General features: G+C 42.0%; 2 protein-coding genes across 3 annotated transcripts in view; both read left to right on the top strand.

Annotated features, from left to right (window-relative positions):
- The window catches only part of LOC115157164 (voltage-dependent R-type calcium channel subunit alpha-1E-like), a 67,960-nt gene extending 65,476 nt beyond the window's left edge, over positions 1–2,484 (top strand). The window contains exon 45 of the mRNA XM_029705173.1: positions 1,105–2,484. Coding sequence (XP_029561033.1) covers positions 1,105–1,240 — 136 coding nt within the window. The 3' untranslated portion in view covers positions 1,241–2,484. The remainder of the gene's footprint in view (positions 1–1,104) is intronic.
- Positions 2,485–6,563: 4,079 nt separating this feature from the next.
- Positions 6,564–16,062, top strand: LOC115157163 (RING finger protein 11-like). Of its 2 annotated transcripts, none has more exons than XM_029705172.1 (3): positions 6,564–7,311; positions 12,250–12,419; positions 14,998–16,062. In XM_029705172.1, the coding sequence occupies exons 1-3, from the start codon at positions 7,192–7,194 to the stop codon at positions 15,155–15,157; spliced, it is 450 nt and encodes a 149-aa protein (XP_029561032.1). In that variant the 5' UTR covers positions 6,564–7,191; the 3' UTR covers positions 15,158–16,062. The 2 variants fall into 2 exon arrangements, with proteins under 2 accessions (XP_029561032.1, XP_029561031.1); XM_029705171.1 differs by lacking the exon at positions 14,998–16,062 and adding an exon at positions 12,671–13,393 and having other exon boundaries at positions 6,570–7,311.
- Positions 16,063–18,370: the final 2,308 nt, after the last annotated feature.

The raw sequence follows: 18,370 nt of genomic DNA, 5'->3' as shown, positions 1-18,370 counted from the left end.
TGGGTCATGTGAAGGAAATGCTTTAACCACCCCTCAGCCACATCTAGCTAAGTGGATGGGTCATGTAATAATCCGGCCGAAGTGGAGTCTTTTGTTTAGACATGTAGCTAGCTAGGTAGCTAGCTAGCTAAACAATTAGCCGGCATAATCCCAACTCATACTACTACCAAAACAAACATTGTAATAGCTGTAGTATGAATCTGCAGGTAGCTAAAGCTATCAAACTAGGTTCAATGTTAGCTAGCTAACATTAGGCTATAACTAGCAATGCAAATTGATTTCTGATTTGAATAGTATTACTACACTGGTCATACACATAATGTTAGCTAGCGAGTCAGCAAGCTAACATTTGCTTGTAACTAACAGTATGCTTTAACTTGCAATAAAAACAACTTTATCACAAAATTAGAAACTTATTTCTGAAAATTTAGCTAGACTCTTAACATATACATGGACGAACGCTTCACAGCAGACTGGATCCATTTAACTCCATTTTGTTTGTAGCTACATCTTGTTTGGCCAGCGTTGTGTCAAGTCACTCCGGTTCACACTGACCGTGGCGTGTGCAGAAAGTAGCCCATCACTTTTTTCAACTGATCTGTCGATAGCGCCTGCTAAATTCAGGGCATCAATTTTGTTGAGAAAAGTTGCAAAACTTTTGTAGTTCTCGATGGCTAACGTTATATCTTTCAAAAATGGTGCGGTAGAAAGGACTGTCAAAACATACTGAACAGCTCACGTGATAGACAGAAGCATGATACATGGCAGACCAATCCAAACTCATCTCCCGGCATGTCCAGCCCACCTATTATCACAGCCAATCATGGCTAGCGGGAAGGTTCCTGTCTTTTTCCGTGACTAAACCAACTAGGCTCGTACTTTAACAATTTGATTCGTATTTATGGATGGAATACAAGTTTGTTATTAAGGCACATAAAAGTTCACATGTTCCAGAGGGCATTTCTGCCAAAAAACAAATTTTGATAAAAAAGACTAATAATAATATTTTTTAAAAGTAGTGATGTGCGACATACGCCTAGTTTCCTGAAATTAGTCACATTTGAGTTTGACAGTATTTCCTCTGTGACTTGCCTCCCTCTGTAGGACCAGAGGAGGCCTGGTGGCGTTGAGTCCTCTCTCCCCCCAGGACTTGCTCAACATGCAGCCCATGACCTCTGACACGGACACCAGAAGCCAACACTCCAGGGTAACGACAAGGACCAAGTCCTATGTACTGTAGAAACACATCACAGGAGTACTGTACACCACACTAAACTAGCACAACCACCAACTACACAAAGTACAATGACAAAGAAGCATTTATATCATTTAGTAAGTGTACAATGATAGCTCTATAAAGCCCTTTGCTAGGAGCCAAAAGGAAAAAGTCAGCTATGGGCAAAATATAAAATACTGCCCGTTGAAAACCTAACCTCTTGCGGTAAAGCGCAAAATATCAACCCACATATAGACAACAATGAATCAATTACACCTATCTAATAGTAATGGTTGAATGAAGATACTAATAGTGCATCGCAGAGCACGGCATTCATGTTTCTATGTGTTTCTGTCCTTGCCTAAGTTGTAGTCTGATTAGTGGAGGTTTAAAGGAGATGCAGGCATTCTCGCTGTTCATTGTGCTGTTTATAGGCTGTTTGTTTGAACTGGTCTTCAGAGTACTGTTTGCCCTATAGGAATGTTACGACTTTGACCCTGGATATCTGTTAGTGTTTGCCTTATTCTATGTATATTTTCACTAGGGAGTTACATGAGTTATGACGGGCTTTAAGGAAAGGTGAACTTGTCTGGCTCAGTATGTTTGGTGTATCCAGATCTGAACTTGCATGAGTATGTGTAACAGTAGGCCCAATCGTTGTTCTGGTCTCGCTCTTCTCATTTATTGTTGTAGCGATGTGCTTGTGCTGCCATCTCTTGCTCTCTGACTTTCTCCTCCTGCTTTGCCCAGTCTTTCTGGGGTCAGTCTCCTTGTTGTCATTGGTTATTAATCTGTGACTCTTTGGCTGGAATGGCTTCTGATTGGTTGGTGACAATGGAATGGCCTAGGTTTGATTTACCCAATTGCAGAAAGGCCTTGCGAATTTTTACCATGTAACATTGTCTGAAGTCCTCCTTGGCTGGAACCCCAAAAGGCAGTTAGTCCCAGTACTGAATTGACCAGCCTGATCTCTACTGTACTGCACTCTATCTCTCCCCTCTCTCTGTCTCTGGTCTCATATAAGTGAGTGCAGGGGAGTGCAATGGGTTGATTCCTGACCCACTGGAGCTCCTGTTTGGCAGGGGGCTGTGTGTACTGGCCTCCTCCATGCCTCGTCTGGCTGTAGAGCCACAGGTACTGCCCTCTGACCACACTGACTCCTCCAGGGGCCGGAAGGGCCCGGGCAGCAAGGGGGCCCCAGAGTGTGACATGCATGTCTGTGTGACAGAAGACAATGACCAGGCTAAACTGGTTGTGCCATTTAGAGAGAAAATTTGATTTTATGTGTCTTTCGTTTGCTGCTGGTGTGTCTGTAGAGATATAATCAACATGGATGTTTTTCTACAGAATGCTAGAGGTTCAGAATTATGTTTTATTGATCCTGGGTTAATGGTATGTTTTGCCTGACCTCTCTCTCTGTCTTTCTCTCCACAATGAGTGGAGGGGGAAAATTAGGCGGTTCAAGCGTCCTAGATGACCTGTTAATTGCCTGGAATAGTGAGCATGGATAGGAATTATGGATGGATTTCTTCCAAAGTAATAAAACATATTTTATGGTATTTGTGGGTATTTGGTTGTCTCCTCCTCTCTCTCTCTGTGTGTGTGTGTGTGTGTGTGTGTGTGTGTGTGTGTGTGTGTGTGTGTGTGTGTGTGTGTGTGTGTGTGTGTGTGTGTGTGTGTGCAGACCGAGATGGCCAGTGGCTCTATTAAGCGGTCCTCGTCCACTGTGGCTGACCAGAGGGTTAATGGCCTGTGGCAGGAGGAGAAGAAAAGTCCTGATAGACTGTACAGACCACGCCACAAGAGCTACAAGGCTGCCGGTCAGTCTCCACTCTCTACTCACGTGACCTCTCCTCTTATCAGTCCCACTGGCATGATGAGGGGTGGTATTCGTGTGTGGTTATTGTATGTTTAAAGAGTTATTATTTTTCCATGTCTTTTTTATGTCTTTATCCTAAGTGCATCAATGATTATCCACTTGTCATCAACATACTCTTTACTGATCTACAGTGTACTGATAACCTTAATATTTACTGATGTACAGTGTACTGATAATGTTACTATTTACTGATCTACAGTGTACTGATAATGTTGCTATCTATTGATCTACAGTGTATTGATAACGTTGCTATCTATTGATTTACAGTGTTTACTGTAGGCTAATTGTTCGACTTATGGGCGTAAGCATGTAGCCTCAATCCTGTCCTTTGATCATACCCTCTCTCTTTATCTGTTGTTGTCTCTCTCTGTCCCCCTCTCTCTTTATCTGTTGTCCCTCTCTGTCCCCCTCTCTCTTTATCTGTTGTTGTCCCTCTCTGTCCCCCTCTCTTTTTATCTGTTGCTGCCCCCCTCTCTCTGTGCTCCTTGCCATGGTTTTCCTCTTCCTCATCCAGTGTCGCGGTCAGAAAGGAAGAGGCATTTGGACACAGAGAAGGAGCGCGGGAGGTCTAAAGAGCGCCGCCACCTCCTCTCCCCAGACACGTCCCGCTGTACCTCCGAGGAGAGGAGCCTGCAACCCTCACGCTCCCCTAGCCGTGAGCGCACACATCCCCTGGACAAACAGGTAGGCCACACACACGCAGGATGCTTTACCAAGGACACATATTAAAGACCCATACACCATTAGTACCCCCTGAATCCACAAACACTAGTTTAGACCAACTAGACACAAACACATACCCACATTTGAAGAACTGATAGGCCACATACACACTTATGAAAAAACAGTCAGACATCTGTATTAAATGTGTTTCCACTCTTGTGTCCAGGGCAACAGCTCCGACAGCCCCATCCCCACCTCTGAATCTAGTACCCCTAGCCGCCGCCCCCTGTCCCAGACCTCAACACGCTCCCATCCCCACATCTCCTACTCTCCTCTGGTGTGTCGCACGCACCCTCCCTCAGGGGACGATGATGATGACAGGGGCAGCCCAGAGACTCAGAGGCGAGGGGAGGCCTCCAGAGAGGGGGCAGGGGGAGAGGGACAGAGCGGGGTGAGGGGCCGTCGCCAACAGCAGGGCTCTCCCCTGCGTCGCTACCCGTCGGAGCCCTACCTGGCCCTGCAGGAGGACGAGCACAGTCTGGACCCCACCGGGTTCATGGAGACGCTGACTTTCGAGGCGGCGGTAGCCACCAGCCTGGGACGTGCTAACACGGTCAGCTCCACATCCAGCTCCAGCTTCAGCTCCGCTCGACGGGGTTCCAGAAGCAGCTGGCAGGTCCCCAATGGACACTTCCGGAAACGCCTGGCTCAGACCGTCTCTGTTGCGGGCTGTGAGCCACTCAGCGACACAGAAGAGGACGACCGCTGCTAGGAGGAGGAAGAAGTGGAGGCGGAGGAGCGGTGAAGAAGGAGCGTAGGGAGTAAAGAGTAAAAGTTGTACTACATTATAAAGGAAAAGGGACATTTGTCACTCTCTTGCATTACTACTGCATACCTGTGTGATTGTAGTATGTTTGCTCAAATGTGAGAGGAGAACAAAAATAAGAACATTGTTTCTGACTTTTGCAAGTGGAATCCCTTTCAAATCCACACAAAAAATGTACAATAAATATCTACCCACAAATATTTGACTGTGGTTCATTTATATTCTGACTATCAAAATAAAGAGCGTAATAATAAACCTCAAATAGCCTTGGATGGACAGAAAAGAGATTAAATGAATAGAATTGTAATTTGTGTCAATAGGTATTGTCATATCTGAAGGTGTTTCTCTGGCATTGATTCAGTGTTGCTCTTAACGGTGTGTGTGGGGTGTGAATATGTAACTATGTGCAAAATAAGGAGTAACAATATCTTTGAAAGCCATGGTTTTTGTAAATACATGTGGGTTTTTTTCCTATAAATTTGCCACCAGTACCACTTGATTGTCTGAGTAGGATACATGGCCATAAAGAAGGGTAACTGTAAAAGTACTTTATAAATGAATGAAATGTAGTCATGTCTATGTAACAAAATACACCCAAACAATAATTGATCAAGCAATGTTTTTTCAAATTTTAGTAGAGCTGAGTTCGTTTTTTGACCTTTTGCACCCTCCACCATTAGATTTCCTATCCCTTTACTGTCTACAAAGGGAACACACTTCTTTAATAAGAATCTATTCATACGTAAACCATGTAACTCCTGTTGTAATTTTTTAAAGGAATAAAACAATCATTAATACAAGCAGAAAAGTGAATGGCACATTGTCTTCTGTTGGAAATCTGTATGATTTATTTTTCTTTTTTTACCAACTTGCAGGACAATGGACAGCAGCCAACAATGTCATGAAATGTGATTGCTTTCAATAAAATTATACATTATTTTTCAGAAAAGGAATGCCTAAATATCTAGTGTGATTTGAAAGACAGGGCTTTGTTATGAACAGGACTCTAGAGAACCAAATGACTAGGACTATACCCAGAACATGGCTTCAATCCAAACCTTTATTAAGCCAATAGGAAAACCAGCAGAACCTGTGGCTGTCTTGAACCAACCTTCATCTTGTCGATGTACTGTACTGTACCTGTTTTTCTTCAGATGTTACAATAATTTTTTTTACATTTGACTGATTCATTCCTTCTCATCTTCCGGAATCAATAACTGTCCAGAAACAATCATGAACTTTTCTTCATCAATGTAGCCATCCATGTTCTCCTCTTCTTCATTAGCCTACCACGTAATCAGTACGTGTCAAATACCTCACTGCAACTGTATATTTTCTACCTAGATTGGTTTATAAAAATACTGTATGAGCCATTACAGACAACACATGTAGGAAGATGTTTTCAACACACCTATTTTACCTGTTATTTAGAATGGTTTACTAATAATGTACAGTACATTTATACCATGATTTCTACAAGATTGTAAGAGAACATATCCCTTTCAGCTCACAACACACTTGAAGGGTGGAATAGGATATTTCTGGAATGTTCATTTAAGGTACATGTATTTGTTTTATTTGCCTGAAAAAGGGTAATGATTCTGTGAAACTCACTTAACCAAAAAACAGAGAATTGTATAATAAGTTCCTTGAATGCAAATAGTTGTTTGGTTTATATGTGTAAAATAGTTGTATATACAGTATTAATAAAAGTTTCCTAAATTCCAAGAAAAGTATCTGTTAATTGCAGTTATGTGGCTGCCTGTCTCGGTATCTGATGTAGACCAATGGTCATCTCCAATCCTTATATAACCCTCTATAAGGCTCTAATGACTGGGTAAGGTCAGGAATAAACATTTTGCTGAATGTTGTTTACACTTTACAGTAGACCACTTCAGGGAATAACTATACATGAATTATGAGATTAAACCAACAATTGTGATCTTTGTTTAAGAACTAAATTGTATATCATTCAAAAACCCCTGAAATAACAGATAATTTGGGGTCTTGTGCCAGCCACCACTTTTCCTTTCCTCGTGTGACGTTGCATTGCAACCATCCAATGAAAGTGCAAAAGCACTCACCTTACGACAAAGACAACAACACCTAAAGCCGTTACGTCATATCCAATGGACGCCGAGTTCAGGTTGAAAAAATAGAATAATATTGCAAGCTAGCCAGACACTTACTTTATTCGCGAAGTCAGTGGTCTATATTTGTGAACAATATAGATGTTCTATCGCTAATGTCGTTATGATAGTTTCTATTTGAGCGAACGTTTTTCATTTCAAATCTTAGGCCGAGGAATGAATGATATTAATCAAGGAAGTCACTAGCTGGTTAGCCAAAAGCGTTAGCTAGCAGCAGTATCTAGCTAGCTAGCTCTTTGTTTTGACTGTGATGGTCTGATGATGTTGAATAGCTTGGACAGCTGATGGTCTCGAGCTAGTGTTTATATGAACATGTATATTATGTTTTAATGGGTTGTTAAATAGTATTGAATGTGTAATAACATTACTTCTTCAACGAGGGGAAGATACATTTGGTTGTAAACGAACAATAGCAAGTTTACAAGCTAGGTAAACAACGAGGGACTGAGAAGTGGACATGGGCAATTGTCTCAAATCGCCGACGTCCGACGATATATCTTTGCTTCACGAATCCCAGTCTGACAGGGCAAGTTACGGGGAGGCAGACCCGGATTTGGAGCCACCTCCGCCTTACCAGGTCAGACTTTATAGCTACTAATGTTAAAGCTAGAATCCTTAGTTGCTACATTAATTGTTGGACTTATACATTCATTATATAGTTATAACCACTGATTCTTGAAGAATATAACTGATAAATGCCTCATGAACTTAGTTCAACAGTCGTACCCTATCAGAACCCAAAATATAAGCTTGTTTTGTTTGTAAACAATTTAGCTAAATGTAAACAGACAATGTATAGCCTCTAATCATGGTTATAATTATAATTTTGATATCGTGGATGGTCAGTCCTTATTGCATCCATAGCTCTGAATTCATTTTAGAGGGGTTCCATTTCTCCAGGCCCATCCCTCAGCATTTTACCAAAACAGAGGCGGGGTAACCACTTTGTTATTGCTTCAATTAAGGACCCTAGCTTTAAGTATTGCTATGCGAATTGCCAGAATCATGCAAGACCCAGGGGTCCAATGCATTGAACATCTTTAGAGAATCTGGTCAAATATTTCTTAATTATTTAGCTAGATTATTTATTTTATTTTATATGATTCCATACCATTACTGACTCATTCATCTAGGTATAGTTTAAAGTTAATTGTTGCTGTCAAATGTATGGTTTTAAAAGCTAGGCTACATCAGATGAGCCACAATAAAATATTTAAAGGGCTGAGCAATAGTGTTGCATAGAAATTCTTGTTTTCATAGGTAGGCCTATTTGCAACTGATTGTTATGGGTCTGAGTTTTCACATATCAATAGTTGAACATACTCGGTCACACAAAGAGAAAAACACACACAACACTTTTAATGCCCAAATGCTTTTCAATCTTACAAAAGTGTTCTAAACAGGCTTGCCAAGAATGTCCAGACTGGGCAGTTTTTTCCGGCTGCTTTATCCATGGCAGGGTGTGTGTTTTGGCTCGCCACAGCGCAGAACACACAGCGTGATAAACCATTATGATAGACTCCTTTTTTCTCCTTGTTGTATCACACTTTCATATAGGCCTCACACATGATTCCACCTCAAATCACCCAATACTAGATAGCTGCCGAGTCATACGCTGGCTGCCCAAAAGTAGTGTAATTGTTTATGAATTGGATTTGCCGTGGCAGTGTTTCTGCTAGTTTAATTTTAAGGTTCCCTCTGGCAACAACATTGTCAATTGAAACAAATGCAAGACAAACTCTTATAGGCGGGGTGGAACCGATGATGTATGTGTATAAACCCTGGACGACTGACAGGTGGCGCTGTATTGAAGCCACCGCACATTCATCTTGGTATTCCTCAATTATACAAATTATTTTGGAAGATTTAGAAATGCATTTATTAATGTCTACATTTGTTTTTGATGCGTTTATTATATTACAGACACTTCAGTGCATACTTTTAAATTATATTATGTGAGCTAAACATTAAAAAGGAAATGAACAAAAATAAAAAATAAAATGTTTAAAGTATTTATTTTAGAGTACTAATGTTACTGTCCCCACTACAACAACAAAATACATGTAATTTTGTCCTTGAACCATTTAATTGAAATACTGTCGCCAATATGGCCGACCAGTGTCTTCAAAGCCTTTCAATGGCCAATATATAGCATCAGCAATCCAGGGTTTACAGTTGAAGTCGGAAATTTACATACACTTAGGTTGGAGTCATTAAAACTCGTTTTTCAACCACTACACAAATTTCTTGTTAACAAACTATAGTTTTGGCAAGTCGGTTAGGACATCTGCTTTGTGCATGACACAAGTAATTTTTCCAACAATTGTTTACAGACAGATTATTTCACTGATAATTCACTGTATCAGTGGGTCAGACGTTTACATACACTAAGTTGACTGTGCCTTTAAACAGCTTGGAAAATTCCAGAAAATTATGTCATGGCTTTAGAAGCTTCTGATAGGCTAATTGACATCATTTGAGTCAATTGGAGGTGTACCTGTGGATGTATTTCAAGGCCTACCTTCAAACCTGCTGCCTTTTTGCTTGACATCATGGGGAAATCAAAAGAAATCAGCCAAGACCTCAGAAAAAAAATTGTAGCCCTCCACAAGTCTGGTTCATCCTTGGGAGCAATTTCCAAATGCCTGAAGGTACCACGTTCATCTGTACAAACAATAGTACACAAGTACAAACACCATGGGTCCACGCAGCCGTCATACCGCTCAGGAAGGAGACGCGTTCTGCCTCCTAGAGATGAACATACTTTGGTGTGAAAAGTGCAATCAATCCCAGAACAACAGCAAAGGACCTTGTGAAGATGCTGGAGGAAACAGGTACAAAAGTATCTATATCCACAGTCAAATGAGTCCTATATCGACATAACCTGAAAGGCCGCTCAGCAAGGAAGAAGCCACTGCTCCAAAACGGCCATAAAAAAGCAAGACTACGGTTTGCAACTGCATATGGGGACAAAGATCCTACTTTTTGGAGAAATGTCCTCTGGTCTGATGAAACAAAAATAGAACTGTTTGGCCATAATGACCATAGTTATGTTTGGAGGAAAAAGGAGGAGGCTTGCAAGCCGAAGAACACCATCCCAACCGTGAAGCGCACGGGTGACAGCATCATGTTGCGGGGGTGCTTTGCTGCAGGAGGGGCTGGTGCACTTCACAAAATAGATGGCATCATGAGGAAGGGAAATTATGTGGATATATTGAATCAACATCTCAAGACATCAGTCAGGAAGTTAAAGCTTGGTCGCAAATGGGTCTTCCAAATGGACAATGACCCCAAGCATACTTCCAAAGTTGTGGCAAAATGGCTTAAGGACAACAAAGTCAAGATATTGGAGTGGCCATCACAAAGCCCTAACCTCAATCCTATGGAAAATTTGTGGGCAGAACTGAAAAAGTGTGTGCGAGCAAGGAGGCCTACAAACCTGACTCAGTTACACCAGCTCTGTCAGGAGGAATGGGCCAAAATTCACCCAACTTATTGTGGGAAGCTTGTGGAATGCTACCTGAAATGTTTGACCCAAGTTAAACAATTTAAAGGCAATGCTACCAAATACTAATGGAGTGTATGTAAACTTCTGACCCACTGGGAATGTGATGAAAGAAATTAAAGCTGAAATAAATAATTCTTTCTACTATTATTCTGACATTTCACATTCTTAAAATAAACTGGTGATCCTAACTGACCTAAGACAGGGAATTTTTACTAGGATTAAATGTCAGGAATTGTGAAAAACTGAGTTTAATTATACACTGCTCAAAAAAATAAAGGGAACACTTAAACAACACAATGTAACTCCAAGTCAATCACACTTCTGTGAAATCAAACTGTCCACTTAGGAAGCAACACTGATTGACAATAAATTTCACATGCTGTTGTGCAAATGGAATAGACAACAGGTGGAAATGATAGGCAATTAGCAAGACACCCCCAATAAAGGAGTGGTTCTGCAGGTGGGGACCACAGACCACTTCTCAGTTCCTATGCTTCCTGGCTGATGTTTTGGTCACTTTTGAATGCTGGCGGTGCTTTCACTCTAGTGGTAGCATGAGACGGAGTCTACAACCCACACAAGTGGCTCAGGTAGTGCAGCTCATCCAGGATGGCACATCAATGCGAGCTGTGGCAAGAAGGTTTGCTGTGTCTGTCAGCGTAGTGTCCAGAGCATGGAGGCGCTACCAGGAGACAGGCCAGTACATCAGGAGACGTGGAGGAGGCCGTAGGAGGGCAACAACCCAGCAGCAGGACCGCTACCTCCGCCTTTGTGCAAGGAGGAGCAGGAGAAGCACTGCCAGAGCCCTGCAAAATGACCTCCAGCAGGCCACAAATGTGCATGTGTCTGCTCAAACGGTCAGAAACAGACTCCATGAGGGTGGTATGAGGGCCCGACGTCCACAGGTGGGGGTTGTGCTTACAGCCCAACACTGTGCAGGACGTTTGGCATTTGCCAGAGAACACCAAAATTGGCAAATTCGCCACTGGCGCCTTGTGCTCTTCACAGATGAAAGCAGGTTCACACTGAGCACGTGACAGACGTGACAGAGTCTGGAGACGCAGTGGAGAAAGTTCTGCTGCCTGCAACATCCTCCAGCATGACCGGTTTGGCGGTGGGTCAGTCATGGTGTGGGGTGGCATTTCTTTGGGGGGCCGCACAGCCCTCCATTTGCTCGCCAGAGGTAGCCTGACTGCCATTAGGTACCGAGATGGGATCCTCAGACACCTTGTGAGACCATATGCTGGTGCGGTTGGCCCTGGGTTCCTCCTAATGCAAGACAATGCTAGACATCATGTGGCTGGAGTGTGTCAGCAGTTCCTGCAAGAGGAAGGCATTGATGCTATGGACTGGCCCGCCCGTTCACCAGACCTGAATCCAATTGAGCACATCTGGGACATCATGTCTCGCTCCATCCACCAACAGACTGTCCAGGAGTTGGCGGATGCTTTAGTCCAGGTCTAGGAGGAGATCCCTCAGGAGACCATCCGCACCTCATCAGGAGCATGCCCAGGCATTGTAGGGAGGTCATACAGGCACGTGGAGGCCACACACACTACTGAGCCTCATTTTGACTTGTTTTAAGGACATTCCATCAAAGTTGGATCAGCCTGTAGTGTGGTTTTCCACTTTACTTTTGAGTGTGACTCCAAATCCAGACCTCCATGGGTTGATAAATTGGATTTCCATTGATTATTTTTGTGTGATTTTGTTGTCAGCACATTCAACTATGTAAAGAAAAAAGTATTTAATAAGATTATTTGATTCATTCAGATCTAGGATGTGTTATTTTAGTGTTCCCTTTATTTTTTTGAGCAGTATATTTGACTACGGTGTGTGTAAACTTCCCACTTCAACTGTATATACGTCATTAGGTGGAACAGCCTTAGGTGGAACAGACCACCCAACCCCGCTTATACAATGGTTGTTGAAACACTGGGTCATGGGATCAGTTCAGTTGAGTTGGCCCATGGATTGACTTTCTGTATGTGTATGTCTTTTTTTCAGGAGGAGGCCCACATGCCGGTGTACCACCCCACCCCCAGCCAGGCCCGCCTGGCCAGCCAGCTGACTGAGGAGGAGCAGGTCCGTATCGCCCAGCGTATCGGCCTCATCCAGCACCTCCCCCGGGGTGTCTACGACGGAGGACGGGACGGCTCCGAGAAGAAAATCAGAGAGTAAGCATCTGTTTACCACTGTTTTTATTAATATCTTAATATTATTAGTTTACCACTGTTTTTATTCTCTGATGTAATTGATAAAGGTCACTGTTCATGTGATCTGAGCAGGTAAAACTCTGGCCCTAGTTGTAGCATGTAACTGTGTTTGTATAACATAACTAGTGCCCAGAGTTTTTCCTGGTCAGTTAAAGTGCTGAGGAAAAAATGATCAAAACCACTATTCATAAATGTATTGACCCATTTTCTAGGTGTGTGATATGTATGATGGACTTTGTGTATGGAGACCCCATCCGGTTTCTACCCTGTATGCACATCTACCACATGGACTGTATAGACGACTGGCTGATGAGGTCCTTCACCTGTCCCTCCTGCATGGAGCCTGTGGACGCCGCCCTGCTCTCCACTTACGAGACCAACTGACCACTGACCCTAAATACAACACTACCCCCTTCTGCCGAGCTCTGCCTTGCCACCCCCCTACAAACAGACGCACACATACACACACACTTCCACCAGCCCCAACAAACACACACACGCTGCCCCCTTCCCCTCTGCTTTTTACCTTGGGATAAGGAGCAGCACAGTGTCTTGGTCGGGGATGACATACGAGAGAGAGACTATGGAAACACTAGTGATTAACAATGAAAAGACTTGGACCCATCCACTCATCACCTGGAACTGTCTCTGAACTGGAACTGTCTCTGAACTGGAACTGGCTCAGAACTGAAACTGGCTCAGAACTGGAACTGGCTCTGAACAGAAACTGGCTCAGAACTGGAACTGTCTCTGAACTGGAACTGGCTCAGAACTGAAACTGGCTCAGAACTGGAACTGTCTCTGAACTGAAACTGGCTCAGAACTGAAACTGGCTCAGAACTGGAACTGTCTCTGAACTGGAACTGGCTCAGAACTGGAACTGTCTCTGAACTGGAACTGTCTCAGAACTGGAACTGGCTCAGAACTGAAACTGGCTCAGAACTGGAACTGGCTCTGAACTGGAACTGGCTCAGAACTGGAACTGGAACTGGCTCTGAACTGGCTCAGAACTGAACTGGCTCTGAACTGAATTGGCTCTGAACTGAACTGACTCTGAACTGAACTGGCTCTGAACTGAACTGGCTGAGTCATGGTCTGACTGAAAGTAGGCAACATTAGGCAACTGTCTACATAGGAGGACAAGCAGGCATAATATGTGCGTCTGTGGTGGACTGGGTTCCTGAGTCAGCTGTTGAATACAGTACTAGGATTGGGTTGCTGATGTTATGGTCAGAATAGGGGGAGGGGCTGTTACTGTAGTGATGGCTCACTGCATTTCCACTGGAGCAGGTCTCGGTGGCATCCCATCCCAGGCCAATCATTATTCACCATGATTAGTAGCTGGGAGTGGGATTAGATCATTTTTTGTCATCTGAATTTGGTCACCAGGAGGTATCCTATCAGATTCCTTTGGAAGCCACAGCTGGCAACAACGAGACTATAACATGGCTCATCAGTCTTCTAAAGTCTCAGAATCCCGCACTCTGAATATGACTTAGTAATGGACTGAAGCGTACCCTGTTTTAGTGTTTCAAAATAAAATAAGTTACAGAGTATAGTCTCCTTTTAGGATTACAACAAAAACCATTAAAGTATGCACATACACAGTACAGAAATCACTCAAAGCCCATCCTCTATTAGACTATGATATGTTTAATGGAGAAACACATACACTACCATTCAAAAGTTTGGGGTCACTTAGAATTGTCCTTGTTTTTGAAAGAAAAGCACATTTTTTTGTCCATTAAAAGAACATCAAATTGATCAGAAATACAGTGTAGACATGGTTAATGTTGTAAATGACTATTGTAGCTGGAAAAGGCACATTTTTATGGAATATTTACATAGGCGTACAGAGGCCCATTAACAGCAACCATCACTCCTGTGTTCCAATGGCACGTTGTGTTAGCTAATTCAAGTTTATCATTTTAAATGGCTAATTGATCATTAGAAAACCCTTTTGCAATTATGTCAGCACAGCTGAACAGCTGAAAACTGTTGTTCTGATTAAAGAAGCAATAAAACTTCTGTAGACTAGTTCAGTATTTGGAGCATCAGCATTTGTGGGTTCGATTACAGGCTCAAAATGGCCAGAAACAAAGACCTTTCTTCTGAAACTCGTCAGTCTATTCTTGTTCTGAGAAATGAAGGCTATTCCATGTGAGAAATTGCCAAGAAACTGAAGATCTCGTACAATGCTGTGTACTACTCCCTTCACAGAACACAAACTGGCTCTAACCAGAATAGAAAGAGGAGTGGGAGGCCCCGGTGCACAACTGAGCAAGAGGACAAGTACATTAGGGTGTCTAGTTTGAGAAACAGACGCCTCACCAGTCCTCAACTGGCAGCTTCATTAAATAGTACCCGCAAACACCAGTCTCATCGTCAACAGTGAGAGGCGACTCTGGGATTCTGATCAATTTGATGTTATTTTAATGGACAAAAAATGTTATTTTCTTTCGAAAACAAGAACATTTCTAAGTTACCCCAAACTTTTGAACATTAGTGTACATCCGTTACCTTTTGTTTTGTCTTTCAGATTTGCCATTCTAAATGGCTCCACTGCCATTCCTAATGGCCTGAAGAAGTGGATGAGCTGTATGTCAATCACTCTGTGTAAGGTTTATAGGTTTTACAATAAGAGGAGTAGCATAGCTGTCAGACAATGTAAAGGGCTCATTTGTGCATGTGCAGGATGATCAGTCTAAAAGTTAGGAATGCTTGCACACACATTAATCTGATCCCGAGATTTGCACTTTACTTATAGGACAATAACGGAAGCATTATATTAATATATATATACCTATAACCTTGCACTTTTCAATATTATTTCTTCTTTTTGCAGCACAGAAGTTAAGATTGATATTGATAATGCTACCATTGGTCACGTATCAAGTTGAAGTAAAGCTCAATAGCTGAATGTGTATTCATGAATTGTGTGATTCAGTAGTGTGCATCTGCTTTGTTTTGCTTGTCTTGATTCTAGTGTGTGTTTTTGTGTGGAAGTGACTGAGTGAAGGGGACAGAGGTTTGCTTTGTCTCAGATGAGACAATATGGAATAGAAGAATATTTCTTCCCTTAAGTACTTAGCTTACTTACCTGTATTTTCAATCCCACAGTCATCATTGCGCAATTTTCTTTCTTGCTGTAAAACACAAACAAAAAACTAGGCCAGCATTTTTTTGCTTTTTTATGTGTTTGTAGCGAAGTAGCGTTGCAGTGAATTATTTCCATTACATTTTTTTGTTTCTATAATAGTGATACCCTTTTCTGTATTGATGTTTGTGTATCTCCTACCTTTTAGATGTATCGTTTGTCATTGTGTTTGTGGGAGATAAGTATTTCCCATTAGAGTTTACACTGGCTTGAGTATGCATTTGCAAACCTCTGTCCCAAAGATATATGTAAGAGGGGGAAGATTTCTCTCATGGTTTCACGGTGACATTAAAAGACAACACACGTGATTCAATTATTAGCTTTGTTTTGCAGTGTTTTTCAGGATTCTGAAAATAAATGTCATCTTCTGTAATCTTGGTTTTTGAAAGGCCAACCATCCCTCATATTGAAGCTGTAAAAAAATGTAAATAAACAAGAAAGCACACATTTTTGTCATGCCTGACTTATTAGTGTTCTGAGACTGTAGTATCTTGTTACACCAGATGTTAGTCAAACGTTACATTTCCCCTTTTATCCTATCAGCACAGTACACACTGTAATTATTTCTGCTTAGATTTGTTGCTGCTATAATCATGGCAATGGTGTTTCAAAGTCTTTTTCCACATACAGTATTGCACAAGCCAGGCTTTAATGGTCATCATGATCTGTGCTTTTACAGAAGTGATTAGTTGCGACATGCCTGTTTGTTTCTCAGATTAGACGTTTGACCCAATTAATCAGTATGATCAGTTTAGTTTATCAATGCTGCAATGCAATCGCCTGACCAGCTTAGACTAGTGGGGCTAATGCCATGGTAAGGAGGCAAGATTACGTTAGGCAACATTGTACAAAACATGGGCTCTGTCAAAAAAATTACTAGTTGCAACATCCTAACTTGTTTGTTCTTTTTCTTGAAGCTAAATACACCTAATCTGATTTTCTTTGGCAACATAACTAATCTTTGTGGCCCTTTCACTAGTAGTGACACTCAGTATGCGCAGCGCTTTTGGGTGCAAGGCCTCATAATGTATTTAGATCCTTTTTTCACAATGGAGCAATGGTCAGTGAAGGTTCCTCAGAGGAGGAAGATCAGTGAATTTCATGAATATAAAAATAGTGAAACATTTAAAAGGTTATCATTTTTAGATACAAATATACTAAATATATTCACGTCACCAAATAATTGATTAAACCACACTGTTTTGCAATAAAGGTCTACAGTAGCCTCAACAGCACTCTGTAGGGTAGCACCATGGTGTAGCCAGAGGACAACTAGTTTCCCTCCTCCTCTGGGTACATTGACTTCAATACAAAACCTAGGATGCTCATGGTTCTTACCCCCTTCCATAGACTTACACAGTAATTATGACAACTTCCGGAGAACGTCCACCAGCCCATCAGAGCTTTTGCAGCATGAACATGTTGTCCACCCAAAGGATCAGAGAATGAATCTAGTACTGAAAGAATAAGCTACAGCTAGCTAGCACTGCAGTGCATAACATGTGCTGAGTAGATGACTCAAAGAGAAACAAAGACAACAGTTGAACAGTTATGAAACAAATTAATTTCTTCAAAAATGAAGGAGAAGCAAGAGAGAGCCGGCTGTATTTTGTTGTATATTTTTTTTTTCACTTTTACTTTCACTTACTTAGCTACCGAATGCAGCTAGCTAGTTTAGCCTACTCAAACACCCGGCTCAAACAGAGAGGGATGCTATGATAGCTAGCTGGCGATGGCTATCCAACACTGGAACTCTTCCAAGTCAAGGTAAGTTTTTGGTTTTATTAATTTATTGCCACCTGGGCCCGCTTGCTGGCTGACTACAACGTACTGCATGATTGTAGTGGGTTTACTAACCCGTTAGTTCTAGTAGCTATGTTGACTATGTTGTCAGCTAATATGGTGACAATGATGTAGGTCTTGTATAGCAGTTAGTGGTTAAAAATGAAGGTTGGGCTTGAATTTTTTTTTTTGCCTTGTCACAGACAGCTGATGTGTTGTGCACTAAAGTCCACAAGCGAAGGTGAAAGGAGGAGATTGTGTAGATGCGAGAAGGAATTATACATCAACAAAAGTGATCATACTGTTTGTATGTGGCTGCTATGAACATGAACTGTGTTTGCGTGTGATCAGGGGTGTATTCATTCAGCCATTTCTTGGGATAAACATACCTGAAAATGTCCAACAAATACTCTTGTTTGCAACTGTTAGACTAATGATTACACCCTAGATCAGCTAGATGCAGGCAAGAGCATGCAAGGCGGTATTAAATGTGTCATCTTGATTACTTACATTCTTCTCTCGACCTGTGCACCTACATTGTAAACTAGGTTGTAGCAACCTCATGATGGAAAAGGGAAAATGTGAGTATCATGTAGTAACCTAAACCTATGTCACATTGAGCTGGGTGAATGGAATATGAATGACAGTCATCCAATATGCTGTAATAGAAATAAGGCCATGCTCATAAAAATCGTCCTCCCTTATCTTAAACGGCACCGACCGCCACTGATTAACATGGAGCGGAGGGACTTTGTCCTAGATTCAATCAGATCAAGAGTTAACCAGCATTAGCAGACACCGACATAGCGGGTATTTTGGCTGTGTCAGAGGTGGAACTGTTGGAACCTTCAAATCGGTGAGCAGCTGCTCTAGAGATCATTGTCACAAAGCCACACTGTCCCACTCCTGTTAGAAGTTCAGAAGGAGAAAGTGTAGGCTGTATAGAAATAAATACAAAAATCATTACACTAAA

Source organism: Salmo trutta, chromosome 21 (assembly GCF_901001165.1).
Source record: "Salmo trutta chromosome 21, fSalTru1.1, whole genome shotgun sequence".
Classification (NCBI taxonomy): Eukaryota; Metazoa; Chordata; class Actinopteri; order Salmoniformes; family Salmonidae; genus Salmo; species Salmo trutta.
The sequence above is the reverse complement of the archived record's forward strand: the minus strand, read 5'-3'. Positions and strand labels throughout refer to the sequence as shown.